The sequence below is a fragment of the Hipposideros armiger genome, unplaced genomic scaffold (genome assembly GCF_001890085.2).
Source record: "Hipposideros armiger isolate ML-2016 unplaced genomic scaffold, ASM189008v1 scaffold_0, whole genome shotgun sequence".
Classification (NCBI taxonomy): Eukaryota; Metazoa; Chordata; class Mammalia; order Chiroptera; family Hipposideridae; genus Hipposideros; species Hipposideros armiger.
The window spans coordinates 9,917,122-9,933,933 of NW_017731350.1; the positions used below are offsets into that span (position 1 = coordinate 9,917,122).

General features: G+C 43.3%; 1 protein-coding gene across 1 annotated transcript in view; it reads right to left on the bottom strand.

Moving 5' to 3' along the window:
• The window catches only part of VSNL1 (visinin like 1), a 105,625-nt gene that overhangs the window by 57,677 nt on the left and 31,136 nt on the right, over window positions 1-16,812 (bottom strand). The window contains exon 2 of the mRNA XM_019655652.1: window positions 12,468-12,634. Coding sequence (XP_019511197.1) covers window positions 12,468-12,629 — 162 coding nt within the window. The 5' untranslated portion in view covers window positions 12,630-12,634. The remainder of the gene's footprint in view (window positions 1-12,467; window positions 12,635-16,812) is intronic.

Sequence of the window (16,812 nt, forward strand, 5' to 3'; positions counted from 1 at the left end):
GAGAGAGAGAGAGAGAGAGAGAGAGAGAGAGAGAGAGAGAGAGATCACAAATGCTTGCTGCTCTCAGGAACTCCTTTTCATTGCCACCTGATTCCCTACGTTAAGAAGTGACTCAGTTATTCTTTCTTCTGGAAATCCCCTCTAGAGCCTCTTCCCAGTACCACCCATTTTTTTTTTATGGCATCTGGCACAACATTTACCTCATTGTGTCATCACCATCAGTTTACTTCACAGTCTCCCACATTGACTGGGATCCTTGAGGGCAGGAGTGATGGCCGCTGTTTCATTTCAGTATCCTCTCATCTTAATTTGAGCCTTGAAGAGTATATGCTCAATAATATTTAATGAATAAATAAATGTATATAGAGATAGATGGATAAATGGGTGGGTGGGTGGGTGGGTGGATGGATGGATGGATGGATGGATGGATCAATGGATCGATGGATGGACAGATGGATGATAGATGGATGGATGGATGGATGGATGGATGCGATAGATAGATGATGGATGGATGATAGATGAATAGATGGAAGATGGAAGATGGATGGATGGATGGATGGATGGATGGATGGATGGATGAAACAAAGACTAAACAGTCATTCTGCATTGGTAAACATTACTATGAGTGAACTTATAGGTCCTATGTCTCAGCATCTCTCACATATTGTCAGGTATTTGAACCTCATGTGATGTTGTATTTGTCTAACGTCACCACAGTCTCACTCTTCATGTGATATTCAAGTCATGTGGGCAAATAAATGCCTCTGCTGTCAAACTGACACAAGGAGAGAAACAGAAGCATGAATCATGGCCCAGCAGCACACCGTGCAGAGGCGCCCCAGTGGAGCTGAAGAGTGGGATAGCAGGTGCAGGAAGAGGGTAGAGGTGACAGGAGGGTCTTACGCTAGCAAATTACAGACAACAGCTTCTTGTATTTAAAAAATAAACCCTATTGCCTGAAGCAATTGAAGTGACCAGTCATTGGGACCTATGGTCACAGTTTAACTCTATCTGGATGAAGCTTCCAGTGTGTGAAATAGAGAGAAGCCCGGGGGAGGTTGTCTGGCGCAGCCCAGGCAGGAGAACAGGGTATCTTGGCACCACCCAGTCTTGGTAAAGCAGAATCACACACAGAGTGAGTTCATTTCTGTTTGTCACGTCCTCAGGTCCCATCTATAGGGAAGCTCAAATAGCTGCACATCTGTACCTGACCTTGAAAAGAGAGGCTGAGAACAGAAAGGAGCACCTCAATACATACCCTCTGGGCACAGACTGCTAGTGATTCCCCATTCTCTAGTATCTTCGCCTTCCATGGGAATGGACTTGGTATATGGCAATCCAAAGTTAAGGCTACTTTCCCAGTGTCCCTTGCAGTTAGATATTGCCATGAGACCAGGCTCTGGATGTGGGCTGAGGTAATGTATGCAATTTCAGGGTCTGACCAGTAAAGATAAGGGTGTATTCTTCCATTGTTTCTGTCTTTTCTTTCCCACTGGCTGGAAAGTGACACTGGTGAGCCACTTGGGGTCACGTGAATCAGAGCCCCTAAGAAGGGGCACCAGGAGAGAAGGGGACCGAGCTCCTTGAGGCTTATGGAGCAGAGCTACAAGGCCAGCTTGGACTTCCCGTGAGAGAAAAAAATATTCTTCAGTCATGTTGAAACCTCATGAGTCTCTGTTGCACTCAGTTGGACTTTTATACTAACTAAGGCACTCACATAAATGAATTAAGTGTGTGTGTGTGTGTGTGTGTGTGTGTGTGTGTGTCTGCATACACATATACTCTGGAAGATCTTCGTTTCCTCCATTGACAGCTATGAACTCTAAATAAAGTTTTGGTCCTTCAAGGGAGTGTCATTCATCCATTTAAACAACAAAACCCATTAACATATGTTCCTAACCCAAAACAACAGGGCATCTTCAATGTATTTGAAGTCTTAAGAGGAGGTGGTCAGACTGATGCTAAAGAAAATGGTTGTCTCTGCTTGATATATACTATTATATTAACTCTATCAACTGGAATCCTTAGTTACCCAGAGCTTTCTTCATCAGTCTGACTTCTAAGATATGTCTATTTAGGTGGCTGGCCCACGTGTCTAACGCTACCCACTTTCAAAATGTCCCCACCACGTCCTCATCCTGAACAGACAACATTTCATCCAACTCATTTCATCCCTTGAACTCTAAGCCATCTCCCGACTCTTCCCATTGGTTTTGTCTTATGTAATCCCTCCCAAAGCCAGCTAGATCCTCATCCAGGGAGTTACCCTGGCAACCCAGCTGTGTCATCTTGAAGGATGTCTCCAGGCACCAGCTTCTGAGTCTGCAAGAGATCTGACTGGGGCCGAGCTGCAGAGCCACAACGTATTAGCTTTAACACGAAGGCATCATTTATCGTGCTCCTGGTAGACATGTCACATTTTTTAAAAGAACATGGATAAAAATAAGTTCTACCTTGACTATGCAGTGAGATTTCCTTAGAAAGCAGACATGGCTATCTATTTTCATCTCTGTCTTTTATGGTCTCCCTCGCATTTCTTCTACACGAAAATCCTTTCAGTTTTCACATTTTTCTTTGACAATCTCATTACAAACTCAAACATAAGCAGTCTAGTTTTCAAGTCTTCATCTAGCTTTTTTATATTAAACATCTTGAGTTTTACATTTTATCCTTTCATTTCCTCTTTGGGAAGATAGTATTTAGGAAGTTCACTGACTAGTCTCTTTGCTGGCAAGTGCCACACGTATTCATAAGAAACTCATCTAGCCACTTGACTCTGAGAATGGGGATGGTATGCCATGTAATCCGGTTACGTTGCATCCTGCTTGTTTAAACATTCTCTATCAAAATGGTTCGCTGTGAATCTCTGTAGGTTTATTATTCTGGATGACACACCATAACAAGCTTCATTCCTTTCATCTACTCTTCAAATTGAATTTCAGTTCAGCTATAAGACAGGGTCCTTTATTCACTTATTAATTTGCTCTATCAACAAACGGATTTTTGTTATTGGGAGCTGGGGACACAGAGATGAACAAGACACAGTCCCCAACCCCCGTGGGTGGTTGGATAGGAAAACTGCCATGATGCCAAGTGGCTTGTGGTTCAGGGACATACATGACTAACAAAGATCTTAGTGACAGCTCCATTTGGTTTTAGCATCTTGGCGTTAGAAAGGAATCTGAGATCATATAGTTTTTGCCCTCATTTCACAGAGGAATAAACTAAGGCCACGCCTACCTCGCCTGCCCTGACCTTCTATCTCTTCTCCCTCATTGCCTCTGCTCAGCCACATGGAACTTCTTTCTGTCCATGGAACATGGAGTTAACTCCCATCTCTACCTTGGTGCCATATTTAATTCATTTTCATATCACCAGAGAAAAGTACAAGGGTAGCTCAAAAACGGGCCCTCTGTCTCCTTTCCCCTCCCCCAAGCTCCCAAAGCTCCGACTGACCCATCACCTCATAGCTCTTGGGTTGTCCCTGCACTTGTTTACTTGGAAGGCTTTACCCACCATCCCCCCAGATGGCGTAGGACTTCCATGGGTGTCCTATCTGCAGATCCTCTCAGAGTTCAGTGCAGCAACAAGGTACTGACAATAAATACTTGATGAATGCCTCAGTCAACTCTGGCTTTAAGTCATTCGCTTGAGGGCAACCTGGGAGCTCCTACAGTTCCACTCACTGAGTCACTGGGAACATTTACAAGGGAAGTGAAAAATAACTTCCCATTCCTGGTACTGTCATTATGTTGTTTTGAGAAGAACACAACACCAAGTCACCAGAATTTCCATGGTCATCTCGCACATCCGGCAGGAAACCATCTGTCCGCCTTGTCTACAACATTCAGGACTTCAGGACTTTCCCAGCATTTGATGCTCTCTATGACTGGGCCCCACTCACATCTCCAAGCTCACTTTCCCCTGGTACCTCTTCGGTCATCTGACATTTCAGCCAACACAGCTGCCTGCTGTCCCCCCCCCCCATCCCCGTCTCCCTGCCCTTGTGCCCTTGCTTAGGTTGTCCCTTCTCTTAGGAATGCCATCCTTGCAGCTGCAACTCCTACCTATACTTCCAAGTATCTTGAAATCTTCAGTGAAGATGTTTATATAGAATTTTGCTAGGCTAGAATATATGCACCAGTCTTGGGACAAATACCACTTTCTCTATCATCTCTTAGCCATCTATACAGATTGTTCTACTAGGCTGCAAGCCCTTTAAAATGAGTCAGGCGATCTGGCTGAAACTGCGTTCCCCATAGTTCTCAGCTGCAGGCTTGTCATAGATACAATACTACCCGGTAGTGTTTGTTGAAGGTGAGTGACTGCAGTGGCTTCTCGTTATCGCTATCTACAAAGGAAGTCCCCTAAGACAGAGTTAATGAGGCCCTTGGACATGTCATAGATGGATTTAGGGCCGTTTTATGGCTGACCTCCCCCATCTCTCCCCCGTTCCAATAGGACTGCATTTCATCTGGGAGGGGAGAAGCCAACATAGCACAGCAAGAATTCACAGCAACATCAGGGCAGTCACAGATGGCCCCTTAAGCTCCATAACAACGCTCAGAAGCAAACAAAGGTCCAAGAACCATTCCAAGGGGAGACATGAGAGCAAATAATAAGATGGAGAGCTTTCTTCCGGCAGGTGCTTGATGGGCCGCAGGAAAGGAGAGAGGAAATGATCCACATCAATGTGGGTCAATGGTACCAGACCCAAGTCCCTATCACCCTTTCAAAAGGTCAGAAAAGCCCAATAATGTAAGACAGGTGTACAATGAGAGATCCACACATGGTTTTGTACCTTCAAGTCCAATCCTGTAGTAGACATGGGCTATTTATTCCTCTTTGGCTCTATTTCCAAGTAGAAATGGATGGTCCTTTAACAACTAGCTGCAGATAATAGCTAAGGGGAGAGTGTGTCTTCCTGGCTTAAAACCTCCACAATCAGGCTGGAGTTGAGACACATCCTTTGGGATGTTAAATGAAGCAATTAACTGCTCCATCTTGAACTGCCCCTCCCCTTTCTAAGGACTTCAGTTTCCTCCAATGTAAATGGAGGGTGTGGTGGGGTGGGGTGGGGTGGGGTGTGGGGTGTGGGGCTGTGGAGAATAGAGTGAGAGACTTCTAAAGGACTATAGCCAATCTTATCCTGAGAACAGAGGAGTTGAGGTATCATCTAAGAGCATTCCTTTGGATATCATGGCTGCAATGACCATTGATATCTCTCTAACTGACACCTGCCCTATCACAGGCAAGCAAAATCCCAAGGTGTGGAAGCCATCCAAAAGAATTTCACACCCTTTGAGACAGAAGAAGGTTATCACTTTCAGCCCTCTGGGATAAATGCTCTCTTTAATGCAAGATACACACTAGCTAGCTATTCCCTGAGACAATCTCCCCGTAATAAAATGCCTCTGGAGTCTCACATGAGACCGCATTTTCCCAGAACTGTAACTTTATTGTCATCTCTTCCTGGAGATTTCAGACCCCGGCTCTTGTTTTCCACACTAATTCGAGTTGAAGTGCAGCCTCGATGGTGTTGGCAAACATTCCAAATGGAAATGAATTCCCAGGTTCTCACTAAAAATCGCAGAATCCTCACCAGCCCAATCTGGATGACATTTTGTCTTATGTAACGTCTACTTCCCAAAGGAACTCAAATGCTTCTGTATATAGCCCTGCCCAACAAATTTTTAACAAGGCCTACTCCTAATTACCTCTTAAGCACAAGCAGAACCTGAATCCCTGAAAACTGATCTTCCAAAAATCATCTTTGAGCCAAGACTTTTATTTTCAAAATTGATTCGAATCTGATGTTGAGAAGCCACCATAGCCATCTCGGTCACATTTTCTTTTGAAATAATGTCTGACGGGGGAGGCAGCTCTTGATGCTGTTGGGACCCAAGGGCAGGTCGCCCTCAAATATCCCACAATAGCATATTGACTATTTTGAATTAAAATCACTTGAGAAGTGGCAGGGGCATAAGGAGCTGTCTCACCCTCCTCTATGTCTGTAAATGCAGGAAATAAACCTCCACGTGACAGGTTCCCGCCCTGCCATAAAAGGGCTAAGATGCAGGGCGGTCAGACTACAGACCAGACAACCTTATCGCCAGAGAGAGAGAATGCAGAGCTGAGAAGCTGATATAAACAAACGCTTGTGGATTTTACTCATTTACTGCCTTAAGCCTCCGTTTGACTTAAATTCCTTACTAACAGCATACCCCAACACCAGTGTTCCTTTGTCTTGTCAAACTCCCCACAAATTTATTGTTTCTTTATGTAAAGGGGAGATAAATAGCCCACTCCACTTCCCTCTAAGAGAATTATTCTTTTAATTCTCCTGTCTGCACATAATAAAATTTGAGATTTTCTCCTGTTATTCTGCCTTGTGCCAATTTTACTAGTAGCCTAGCTGCAAGAACTCAAGAAGCGGGGAATTCCCTCTCCTGGACAATGCCACAGCCCAACATACTGGACTGTTTGGTACCTGGAAGTTCTCCCATGTTCAGGAGCCTAAATCTAGCTGCTGATCAGTCTTACCTGGATAAGATGATTCACTGTTTACAAAGCATATGAAGTGTGCAAGGCTCAGCGTATTATCCCCATTTGACAGATAAGGAAACTGAGGGCCAAAGTGGTTAGTTGATGTATTTAAAAAGCCTTTAAGCAGAAGACTTTTCCAAGTTCACATGGCTAGTGTATAGTAGAGCCAGGTACATGAGCCTTCTGAGTAAACCATATCGCATTTATATGTATTCAGGCAAAACACTGATAGCGATAGCCGTGTAGGCTCTGGGGAATGGAGAAGAGCTCTGACTAATGAGAAGGTGAGAAAAGCTTGCAGAATTGTGTGGGAAAACCATAACGTCCTCATAAAAGGAGGTGGGGGAACCAAAGTCCTAGGAACAGAGAGGAGGAAGAGGCTCTTCTGGTTTGAATGGGGAGATCAAGGAAGGCCCGCCCAGATTTTGAGAAATGAAAAGCATTATAGAAAAATAAGATGGTGTTCCAGTTCCAGGAGGCTCTGAGCTTACTGAGGGGGATGCCCAGGATCATGTCAGTCTTACAGAAAGCACAGGGAAAGTGAGTCTTGGATGAATGAATGAATAAACCCACTCTTCTATGGTACAGCTGGAAGTGCATTTTCTAATGGCCAAATTATAGAAGCTCTTCAGGAAATGACCACTAGGAAGGACACGGAATGACTTGGCAGGGACTCTTTTGTTATATGCAAATAAATTTTACTAAAATTCAAACTGTTGAATCAGGGATGATCAAATTGCTCTCTAGCCCCCACCCACCACCACACCACCTGCCTCAGGTACAGGTCCAAGTTGCCTACCACTCTTGAGAAAAAGTTTTGGTGCAATGGTTTTTGCTTGGTGGAAAAGCAGAGGCTTAGAAAGGGACTAGAGCCAAGAAGAACAACCTTGGCTATTTAGTTACATCTGAGACTTCATCTCTTTCTTCATCTGCAAAACGATAAGTAGTAGGGACTGAGCAGATGGAAGTGTGTGAGGGACATCGAGCGATGGTGGGACGGAATAAAGAAGGCCTTGAATGCCACATGTCATCCTGTGTGGCAGCGGGGGACTGGGGAGGCTGCAGAGCTCAGAGTCTAAGAATCTACGAAGGGAATGAGGCTAGCAGAGCCTCGTGGTGGGTTTGGCTATGGCTGCTGTCCCCTCCTGGAACACATGGTAGGCATGGTAGACTATCGATTAAGGCACGTTTTCCTGTTGAACCTCAATAGATCCTCACTTCCTCTTCTGTAGATCATTTATGCTGCCATTGGCTTTAGCATGTAAAAGAAAACCTATTTTCCATCTTAGCTCTCTGAGAGTAGATGAATAGGTTATCAATCATGATGGTAAAAACATCCTGTTCTAGGTTGCAAATCATTTTCACTTCGCTCTCTCCTTTGGGACTCCATCATTGAGGTGATAGGAGAGGGCTCCTCATTTCCATAATAATGACAAGGGAACAGAGATTCGGAGAGGCAGAGATCTGGCAAAGGTAGCACAGCTAGGATTGCATCTCAGGCCTATCAGATTCCAAATCTCATGATCTTTTCTAGCTACCTCCCAACTGCCTTTTCACCTCTACCTGAACCCACCCAAATGGTACCCATGAAAACAACCCTGACAGTCAAACTCCAAACAAACATCAGAGCTTCACAGGACTCTGCCAGCTCTGTTACATGGTTTCTTTGGCTTTGATGTCACAGTGACTGATCAAAATAGGCCGGCATCAGCCTTCCAAGGAAGAGGGCCTGGGATAGGACACTTCCTCCCTCACACAGTTGCTTGCTCTTTCCCCAGGGTCTGTTTTCTTTTGAAACTGTGGCCAGTTCAAATATACTTAAAATTGCCAACTCTCAATCTTAGTTTGTGATCTTGACTTAGTAATCGCAATGATTGTTATAAACAGGGGATTCTCATGGGGGAGAGATGTCAGATACTTGGTTCTTTGTGATGAAATGCAAAAGCTCCCTTCCCAATCTGCCATGGTGGTGCTGGGGTGGGGATGAGGAAACACGTCCTACAACTTCTGTGACCAGAGACACAGACTTTCCTGTGTGTGCTGGGTGCCTGACAGAAAGCATCTTTGTATCAGATACAGAGGGCTCTGTGTTTGCACGTGAGAGCTTTGTAACAGAGAAGAAACGGGTACTGTGTTCGTCTGCTGGGGATGCCGTAACAGGGTACCACAGACTGGGTGGCTCAAACAATAAAAAAACATTTTCTCATATTTCTGGAGGGTAGAAGTTCAAGATCAAGGTGTTGTTGGTAAGGCTGGTTTCTTCTGAAGCCTCTCTCCTTGGCTTGCAGATGGCCATCTCCCGCCTGTGCCCTCACATGGCCTTCCCTTTTGTGCATGTCTGTGTCCTAGTCTCCTCTTCCGGTGACATCGGTCATGATGGATTAGGGCTCAGTCTAATGACCTCATTTTAACTTAAAATTACCTCTTTAATGACCCCATCTCCGAACACAGTCACATTCTGAGGTACTGGAGGTTAAAATGTCAACATATAAATTTGGGGTGAGGAGGAGAGAAGGCAGAGTTCAGCCTATCACAGGTACCAAGCTTGAAAAAGGTAAAAACTATCTACTCAGAGAGATATTTTATCTTCGAAAAAGCTAAGAGAAAAGTCCTCCATCACTGCAGTAATTAACTTCTTATTTTAAGATCCCATTTTGAAATTAGCCTCTTCTTTCCACTCTTGTAAGCACTCATGCCATTCTTCCTTATACTGTGTGGTTGACTGTGTCTTCTCCACTAGCCCGTAAGACCCAGAGGGCAGGGAGGACTATCCTTTAGTTACTTCTCTATGCCTCCACCACGAGGTTTCCTGAGGAGATCACAGCCAACATTTAAGATACTCACTCAACAGACGCTTACCGATGCTTGCTCTGCGGTAGGCTCTGTGCCGGCCACTGGTCTATCGGTGATTGAAATGAGATGATGGAGGTCTATAGGACTAAAGAATGAAACCTGCATGAAACTATGAAGGACCACACCCAGGCCTGTGTTTTCCAAAGCTCAGTCCAGCAGATAGCTGGTGGAGGGGATGGAGGGGCTCGATGAGAAGCTGCCGGGGGAATCCAGTCGACAGGTAGGGTTGCGTGCTGCGGTGAGAGTCAGCGTACCCATTTTCAATGTCTGTCCTGCCTTTAGTCTGTTTGTGACACTGGACAAATTGCCTCATTTTTCTGAACCTCAGTTTTAAACATTCTTATATGCAGACTTAATGAAAGAGTTCCTTTAAATTTTGGAGGCAGATGCTTCTGAAGTTGAGGGTTCATGGCTCCTGGACTTGCGGAAGTTTGCAGAAGGGCCCCCTCCATTATCCTGCCTCCCCCGCCCCCCCCTTCCTGCCCCTGACACCCTCATCAGAATTTGTTCTACAGCCTGGAGCCTGTAATAGGTCAGGTTGGCAACAGTAGATGTGCCAGGCTGACCACACAGACAGGAGGGCAGAGGCCACAGGCAGTTTTGCTCGTTCAGCTGGATTCTGGGATGTCTCAGTGTCTACACTGAGCTAGAATGAACTACTGAAAAGAGCCGTTTCACCAGGATCAGACTATGTCTTGCTGAATATTTGCACTTTTCAGCAGCACCTAAAGGAAGGCTTTTCTTGTCGGCCCCTCTCCTGGCCCGTATTATATAATCCACATCTTTCTCTGTGCTTCTCCCTTCTAGCTTATCGGATCTTTTTTTTTTTTTTTGTGCCTGTGACATATTTCCTGTGATTCCCTTTTGTATTATATCCTTGGACAACTCTGGAAGAAGAGGAAGACTTTACTGCTTTCTGACTATTTGATACAAGAGCACAGACTGAGTTTGAATATGGCTGTTAAGAGACTGCCAAGAATCTAGACTCCACCCAGAAAGTCATATATCCCCTTCCCGGAACAAAAAGATCCACTCTGGGGTGGAGTGGGGGAGGGGGGTGGGAAATGGTGTTGGAACAGGTACATCAGTTGTACCACAAAACACTGAGCTGTGTTTGATGTTTGCATCCCCCCCCCACTCCCTCCCCACACCTGGAGGCGGGTGCATTTTCAGTGCTGAGTCCTTCCAGTATATAAATGAAATACATCATTTCCTGCATTTCAACTATGTCTTCAAAGGCAAGTCCTCTCATTTTAAACAAATAGTGAGGAACACTGTTTGGAACGCAGAGCTCTCATAAACACAGAATGACAGCTTGCATGACTTTCAGCGATAGGAAAGTGGCTTTGACAAATCTCATTTGTCGGTACTTTCCTTAGGGCTGAGAGCAAAGACAGTCCTGAGGCTCAGGCTAACTTCTGGGTGATAAGATGGTAGAAGATGTGACTTTGAAAACCATGTTGAATGGTCTGTATAATAATCTAGGAACACGCATACCATCACATTTCTCTGTAAAAGCAATTTATATCAATTGAATAATAAATACATTTCTCAGCACTTCTGTATAAAAGATCTTCACATGCTGAAAAATCAGTTAGATCTTCTTAGAACTGTCACAGTGATCTTATAACCTGCACACCTGCCAGCATAGGTGTATTACCTTTCTGCACATGTTTAAGGAGATAGTTATGTATAAACCTATCACCCCAGGTGCTCAGCTGTGGATTAATGATAATTCTAGGCCCCTGACACTCATCAGTGGTCCATGCAGGGTTAGTGAGCTTTTAATAATGACATAAGCACCCACAAACTCATCACCCAAAACCATAGGTATGATTTTGACTCACTCTATACGTAACAAAGAGGCCGTACCTCCATCTTATCCCTTCCTGCTTCTCTACTGGATATAATCATCAGTCTGAATCCTGTGTGCTTTGCTTTTTATATGATTTTATTGCACTTATTTATAGCCATAAAATATGTTTTTATCTTATTTGTGTTTAATTTACTTTTTGAACTGAATGTTTCAGTGTCACTACAGTTCAACTGCTTTGACTGCTGTGTGAATACACCAGTTTATTTTCCACTCTCCCTTTGATGGGCATTTGGGTTGTTTCCCGGCTTTGCTATTGTGAACAGAGCAGCTATGAGCATGAATCTTATTATACATGTCCTTTCTTGTACACAGACAGGCTATGTGAAAGGTTCAACTTCAGGAGATAATGACAATGCTTAATATTTTATGCAATCACCCCCATACCCACCCCACCCCACCCCCACACATGCCTGTGGATGTTTCATAGTGCTCAAATGGGCACTTACTACATGTAAGTGATAAAATCAATATTTTCCATTTGGCATTTTCATCAGAAAAAGTTAAAAGAAAAACAACGCATATTTTCCACAAGCCTCACATTATAGAAGTAGACACAAAATGAAATGTCTTAGATCATGCCAAATCTAGAACCAACACAACTGATAAACTCAGACAAGACAAAACCATATCGCTGCAGTAGAAATGGTACCTTTTGTGGCCCCGTTTCAGCTAATGTCCAGGGCAAGATTAGCTTCCAGTACCAAATGCTGGGTTAAGAGCCCATGTTGTAGACATTGACGCCTAGATGGCCACCGGAACTCCCACTCCTTTCTAAATGCGATGTGGTGGGCTCTGGGTTTCTTTCTTATCTGCAAATAGGACGACCTTTCTAAATCCCTCCCAAATACTTTCTCTTCAACTAAGAGAAGTCCAGCTACCTTTAAGAAACTGATTAATAGTGTAATCAGCAGCTTGTCAATAAGCATCAGCGAACACTGTTATCTGAATTTTTTAACTTTCTTTCACTCTCTAAACTCTAGTCAGTGTTTTGATTGAACAATGACTCTTTTTGTTCAGAAACTGCTTGACTTATCTCTGGAACAAAACACATCCCTTTGCATTTTTTAAATTGTCCATTTTTCTTTTTAGATGACACAAATCGACTTTGAGTTATAATTCCACATGACACTACATTTTATGAAGACAGTGTTTTCTGGTCTGAAGAAAAAAGAGAGGTTGAAAAACAACTTACCTTCACGTAGAGCTGCTGAAATTCCTCGAGATTCAGCCTCCCACTCGGGCAGTCCTTGAGGAACCCTTTGTACCACTGCTTGAGCTCATGCTCGTTAAACTCTGTGCTCTTCACCAGGTCCTCCATCACTTCGGGGGCCAGTTTGCTATTCTGTTTCCCCATTCTGCCTGAAGAAAAGCAAATTAATGCAATTAGCGCCATGGCTGTGATTATTTCAAACTTGATTACGAGCCAAGCTCGGAGTTCGGAGCAGTTCCTTGGTGGGAACTCCCTCCAGGCTGTCTGATCAAAGCCTCCCCAAGTCTATTTCCTTCTATTTTGTGTTCTAGAAAAGAGATGAAGTCTTCTTACAGTTCAAAAGGCTGTAGGGCTCCTCCTCTGTATGTGTCATCTTTCACATGGCATTGACTACAAGATGGGAAGGCAACTGTCTCTTTTTATGCTACTCATGTAAAGTATATGGAAATTGTTTATATTATCCTTCTATGTATTAAGTCCACTAGCATTTGCTGCCCAGGTGCCTAATTCTACAATTAGTTTGTGGGGATATTAAGTGGGATTATTAACAATAACAATAAGAAGTCTTTATAGTCAAATGGTCAAACATGGCTTGGAAAATCTGATCAGCAATGGTAGGGAGTCTCAGTTGCTCTAATTCTAAAGTTGCAGCTTTTAGAAAAAAATGGAAAGAGTTCTTTCTTATTAGTCACATCAATTTGCTATTTCCCTTCTCAATTTCAGAGACTTCCTACAACATTGTTTTTAGTGTTGCCCAACACTTGGTGAATTTTTTGAAAGATTGGTAGGTGAGTTTCAGCTGACGTAATTCTATTCTTTTACTGTTACTGCTAGTAAGTAAAAATAATGGTACATGAAATAATGTTACCTTATCGATTATGTGGCTATTATCGCAGTAGAGTGTAGGTAAAAAAAAGCATGGTTTGGAGTTGTTCCTGATTTTTACTCCTGATTTAGCCATTTACTTTGTATGTTATTTAGGGCAATATTAATTAACCACTTTATCTTCAATTTCTTCCTTAATAAGGCAAACATAATAACAAAACTCTTTCAGATATACTGTGATGGCTAATTAGGAAATAGGTAAGTAAATAAAGACAAAAAAAATACTCCAAAATTAAAATAGTTGTATTAGGGCAAAAAGACTAAGGATGATATAAAATTTTTTTCCTTTTATGTAGTGGTTTTATAATTTTAAAAAGAATGAAAAGAAAACAAATTAACCACAGGTTGATTTTTAAAAGTCCAAGTAACCTTGAAAACCTGAAAGACTGCCATGATAAAGAAAAATGTCACAAGAACTTTAAAATCCCTTTGGATGAGACCAGGTTAGGTTTTGAAGAATTTACCCAGGTGGACCTAGTCCTTCAACGTGCTTGAGATACATTCTCTCCCAGGCTCTAGGCAGGTCTACACCTGCAATAGACCAGAAAGGGTAATCTCATCACATACTTTGCTACTATTTTTTTTTTTACCTTCTTCTAAAATGGATTCCACACCCATTGTCAGTAACCTGCCCTAACATTGTACAACACTTTCACTGAAATGAAACCAAACCACTACCACCAGGGAAGTCTTCCTTCTTGGTACCAACACAACAGCACACAACATGGTGGGGAGATACCTTTAAGATGGCCCTGTGTGTTCTAGGTTCTTCTGTTTGAGAAAAGGACCTGAGGATTACAACTATGCCCTTTATCATGGAGTTTCTCTACTTATTTTTGCCCTTAATTTCAAATTCTGAGTCTCTTATTAGCAACTGTCTCTTAATTATAAGTTACTGTGGGACTCCACAGCTAGGTATGGAAATCAAGTGGTACTCAGGTGTCAGGTTTAATTAATCTGGGTAAGAAAACTGTAATTCATGGTTATCCTGATAATCAAGACATATTACCAAGTCTTTCAGTACTTCACTTGGTTCTTTTCAGAAGAGAATTACAAATTTTCCTTATTGAACTAGAATCCCACCTAGTAATAACTGCTACTGAATCCTGAGTGTTGGCTGTGGGGTAGGCACTGGGCTGAGTCCTTCACGAGCTTGCTCTGTTGCCCTGTGGCAACTCAGCAATAAAGACAAAGGCAGCTTTCTCAAGATCATACAAATAATCCATGGCGGAACTGGAATTTGAACCTGGCTCTGTAAGACGCCTGTGCAGTCACAGGCGGACAGGTAGATGGCAGGCATTTTAGGAGAAGGGATGAAAGGAGCAAAAGCAGGAAGTCTTGAGAGGCTGAATCAGTGTCTTTTGGCACTTAAAAAAAGGATGAGAGAAGGATCAGTCACCGTGCCAAGTCCTTATTTGGAAAACACGGTTAGATTTACCAAAACCACAAGTTCAGAAGTGAGTCTGTATTAATGATGGGAAAATGGTTAAGGGTTATTAAAAACCACCTCCCCCAAATGCCTTTCAAGGTTAACCTGTCAGCTTCTCTTTTAGGCAAGGAAGCTTGGAAACGATTCCTCGTGGATCGTTTATGATGCCTTAAACCATTCCAGCTGCCTGGGGAGAGGGTGGTCTATTCCACACACAGGGAACATTGTCAGGACCATGAATCACAGTTCTGGAGATTCAAATGCATAGATAGCTTCATGCTTCTTGGTTCCAGTTCCTGATCAGCACCATCATTCAGGTGTGCCTGGCAATGGGTGAATCACGTAGAAAATCAAGTTCTGAACTGGCTCTGAGTGGCACTGCCACTGCCCTCAAGGTCTTGCCTGGATTAATGATCACTGGGCTCTGTGACTCCAACTCACCTTCTTTTGCATGGCTGCCTGAATGGATTTCTGAAATATAAACCTCACCATCTAATCCTCTCCCTAAAGCCCTCAACAGTTCTTCATTGTCTACAGGATGTAGCCCCATCTTCCTACTTCGGCACAGGTCCCGCCTACTCATATCCTCATTTTCTGGCACGCTGTCTTTTTACCTCATATTCCAGGGAATAGTCACCTACTACAGGTCCCAGGCCGTACATGCTTCCACAGCTCCATGCTTTGTACATGCTGTTCTCTTTTCTTAGACTGCTCAGCAGGCTATTCCTTAAGTGGCCTCATCTCACATGCCACCTCCTCCATGAAACCTCCGCGGACTTTCCAAGGCCAACACACATCCTTTTTCCTAGGCATTCATCCACCCCGCTTCCCTTGTAAAAACTTCCATGATCATTATTTATTTCTCTACTGGGCTGTCAGTTTCTTGAAAAAGAGGACTATCTTTTATTTATCTTCGCATCCTTGGTACCTCATACTAGGTACCAAACAAATATGTTTTGAGGGAATAAATGAACGAGGGGACTGAAGTAGGTACTCAAGGACCATGTCACTGATCTTCATCAAGCTATGGTATTCGGTATGTTTCTTTCTGGGAAAATCAGGCTCATACTAATCTGTACATGAGGAGAGCCAATGTAATCATAAGTAGAAATATAAAGAAATATAAAGTAGCAGATGGCAGGAATGTTCGTCGAACTGTATAGAAAATAGCCTGTCCTGCTGGAGGTTGTTTCCTTGTCTGTCCTCATCATTAAAATGTGAATGCCTTAAAGGTGGGACCCATGTCTTGTATCGCAGAACTCTCCGTATTTGGCATAAAGGTGGTGCTTCGTAAGGTTTGATAAAGGAATGGAAAAGCATCCATAGGTTCACGCTCCCCACCTATATCCTTTTGTTCTGGGGCTGTGGTGATACGGGCCAAGCAGTTTCTTACATTATCGCACCAGGGTGACAGATAGGGTAAAAATGACAGTAAAGTTTATCAGGTTCCCAATGAAAATATTCCACAACATAACGTGAGGTAGATTTCACCCAGGTTTGTTTCTGGTTGATTCTGTGATCTTGGGTCATATCCTTCCCTTCCCTGTTGCTCAGTTTCCCCCTTTGAAAGATGAGTGGGTTGGACCAGATGACCTTTAAGGCCCTCCCAACCTGACTATTCACTGATCTGCAACATAAATTTTGTAAATACGAAAATTTGAGTCACGTGCTTCCAATTGGCTTGTCTCACACGAATCAGCACACATGGATTCTTGACCTGAGAACTCGTCAGTACTTGAGTGTTACCTCACAAGGGAGGGGACAGAAACTGGAATGTATTATTTTAAAGCTAGGTTTCCAGGCTTTAAAGAAAAGTCCAACCCAGCCCCAATTTCTCACTGCTTGAGCTGCAGTAAAGAGAAACGCAGTGCTCGGCACAAAACGAGACTGGTGGGGGGTTCTGGTGGGTAAGAGAAGCTCACCAAGGACGGGCCCTTGGCTAAAAGCCCAGCACTGCTTAATTGCTAATATTTAGAAAAGACCACATTCTTATACACTGCAGTGCACAAAAGG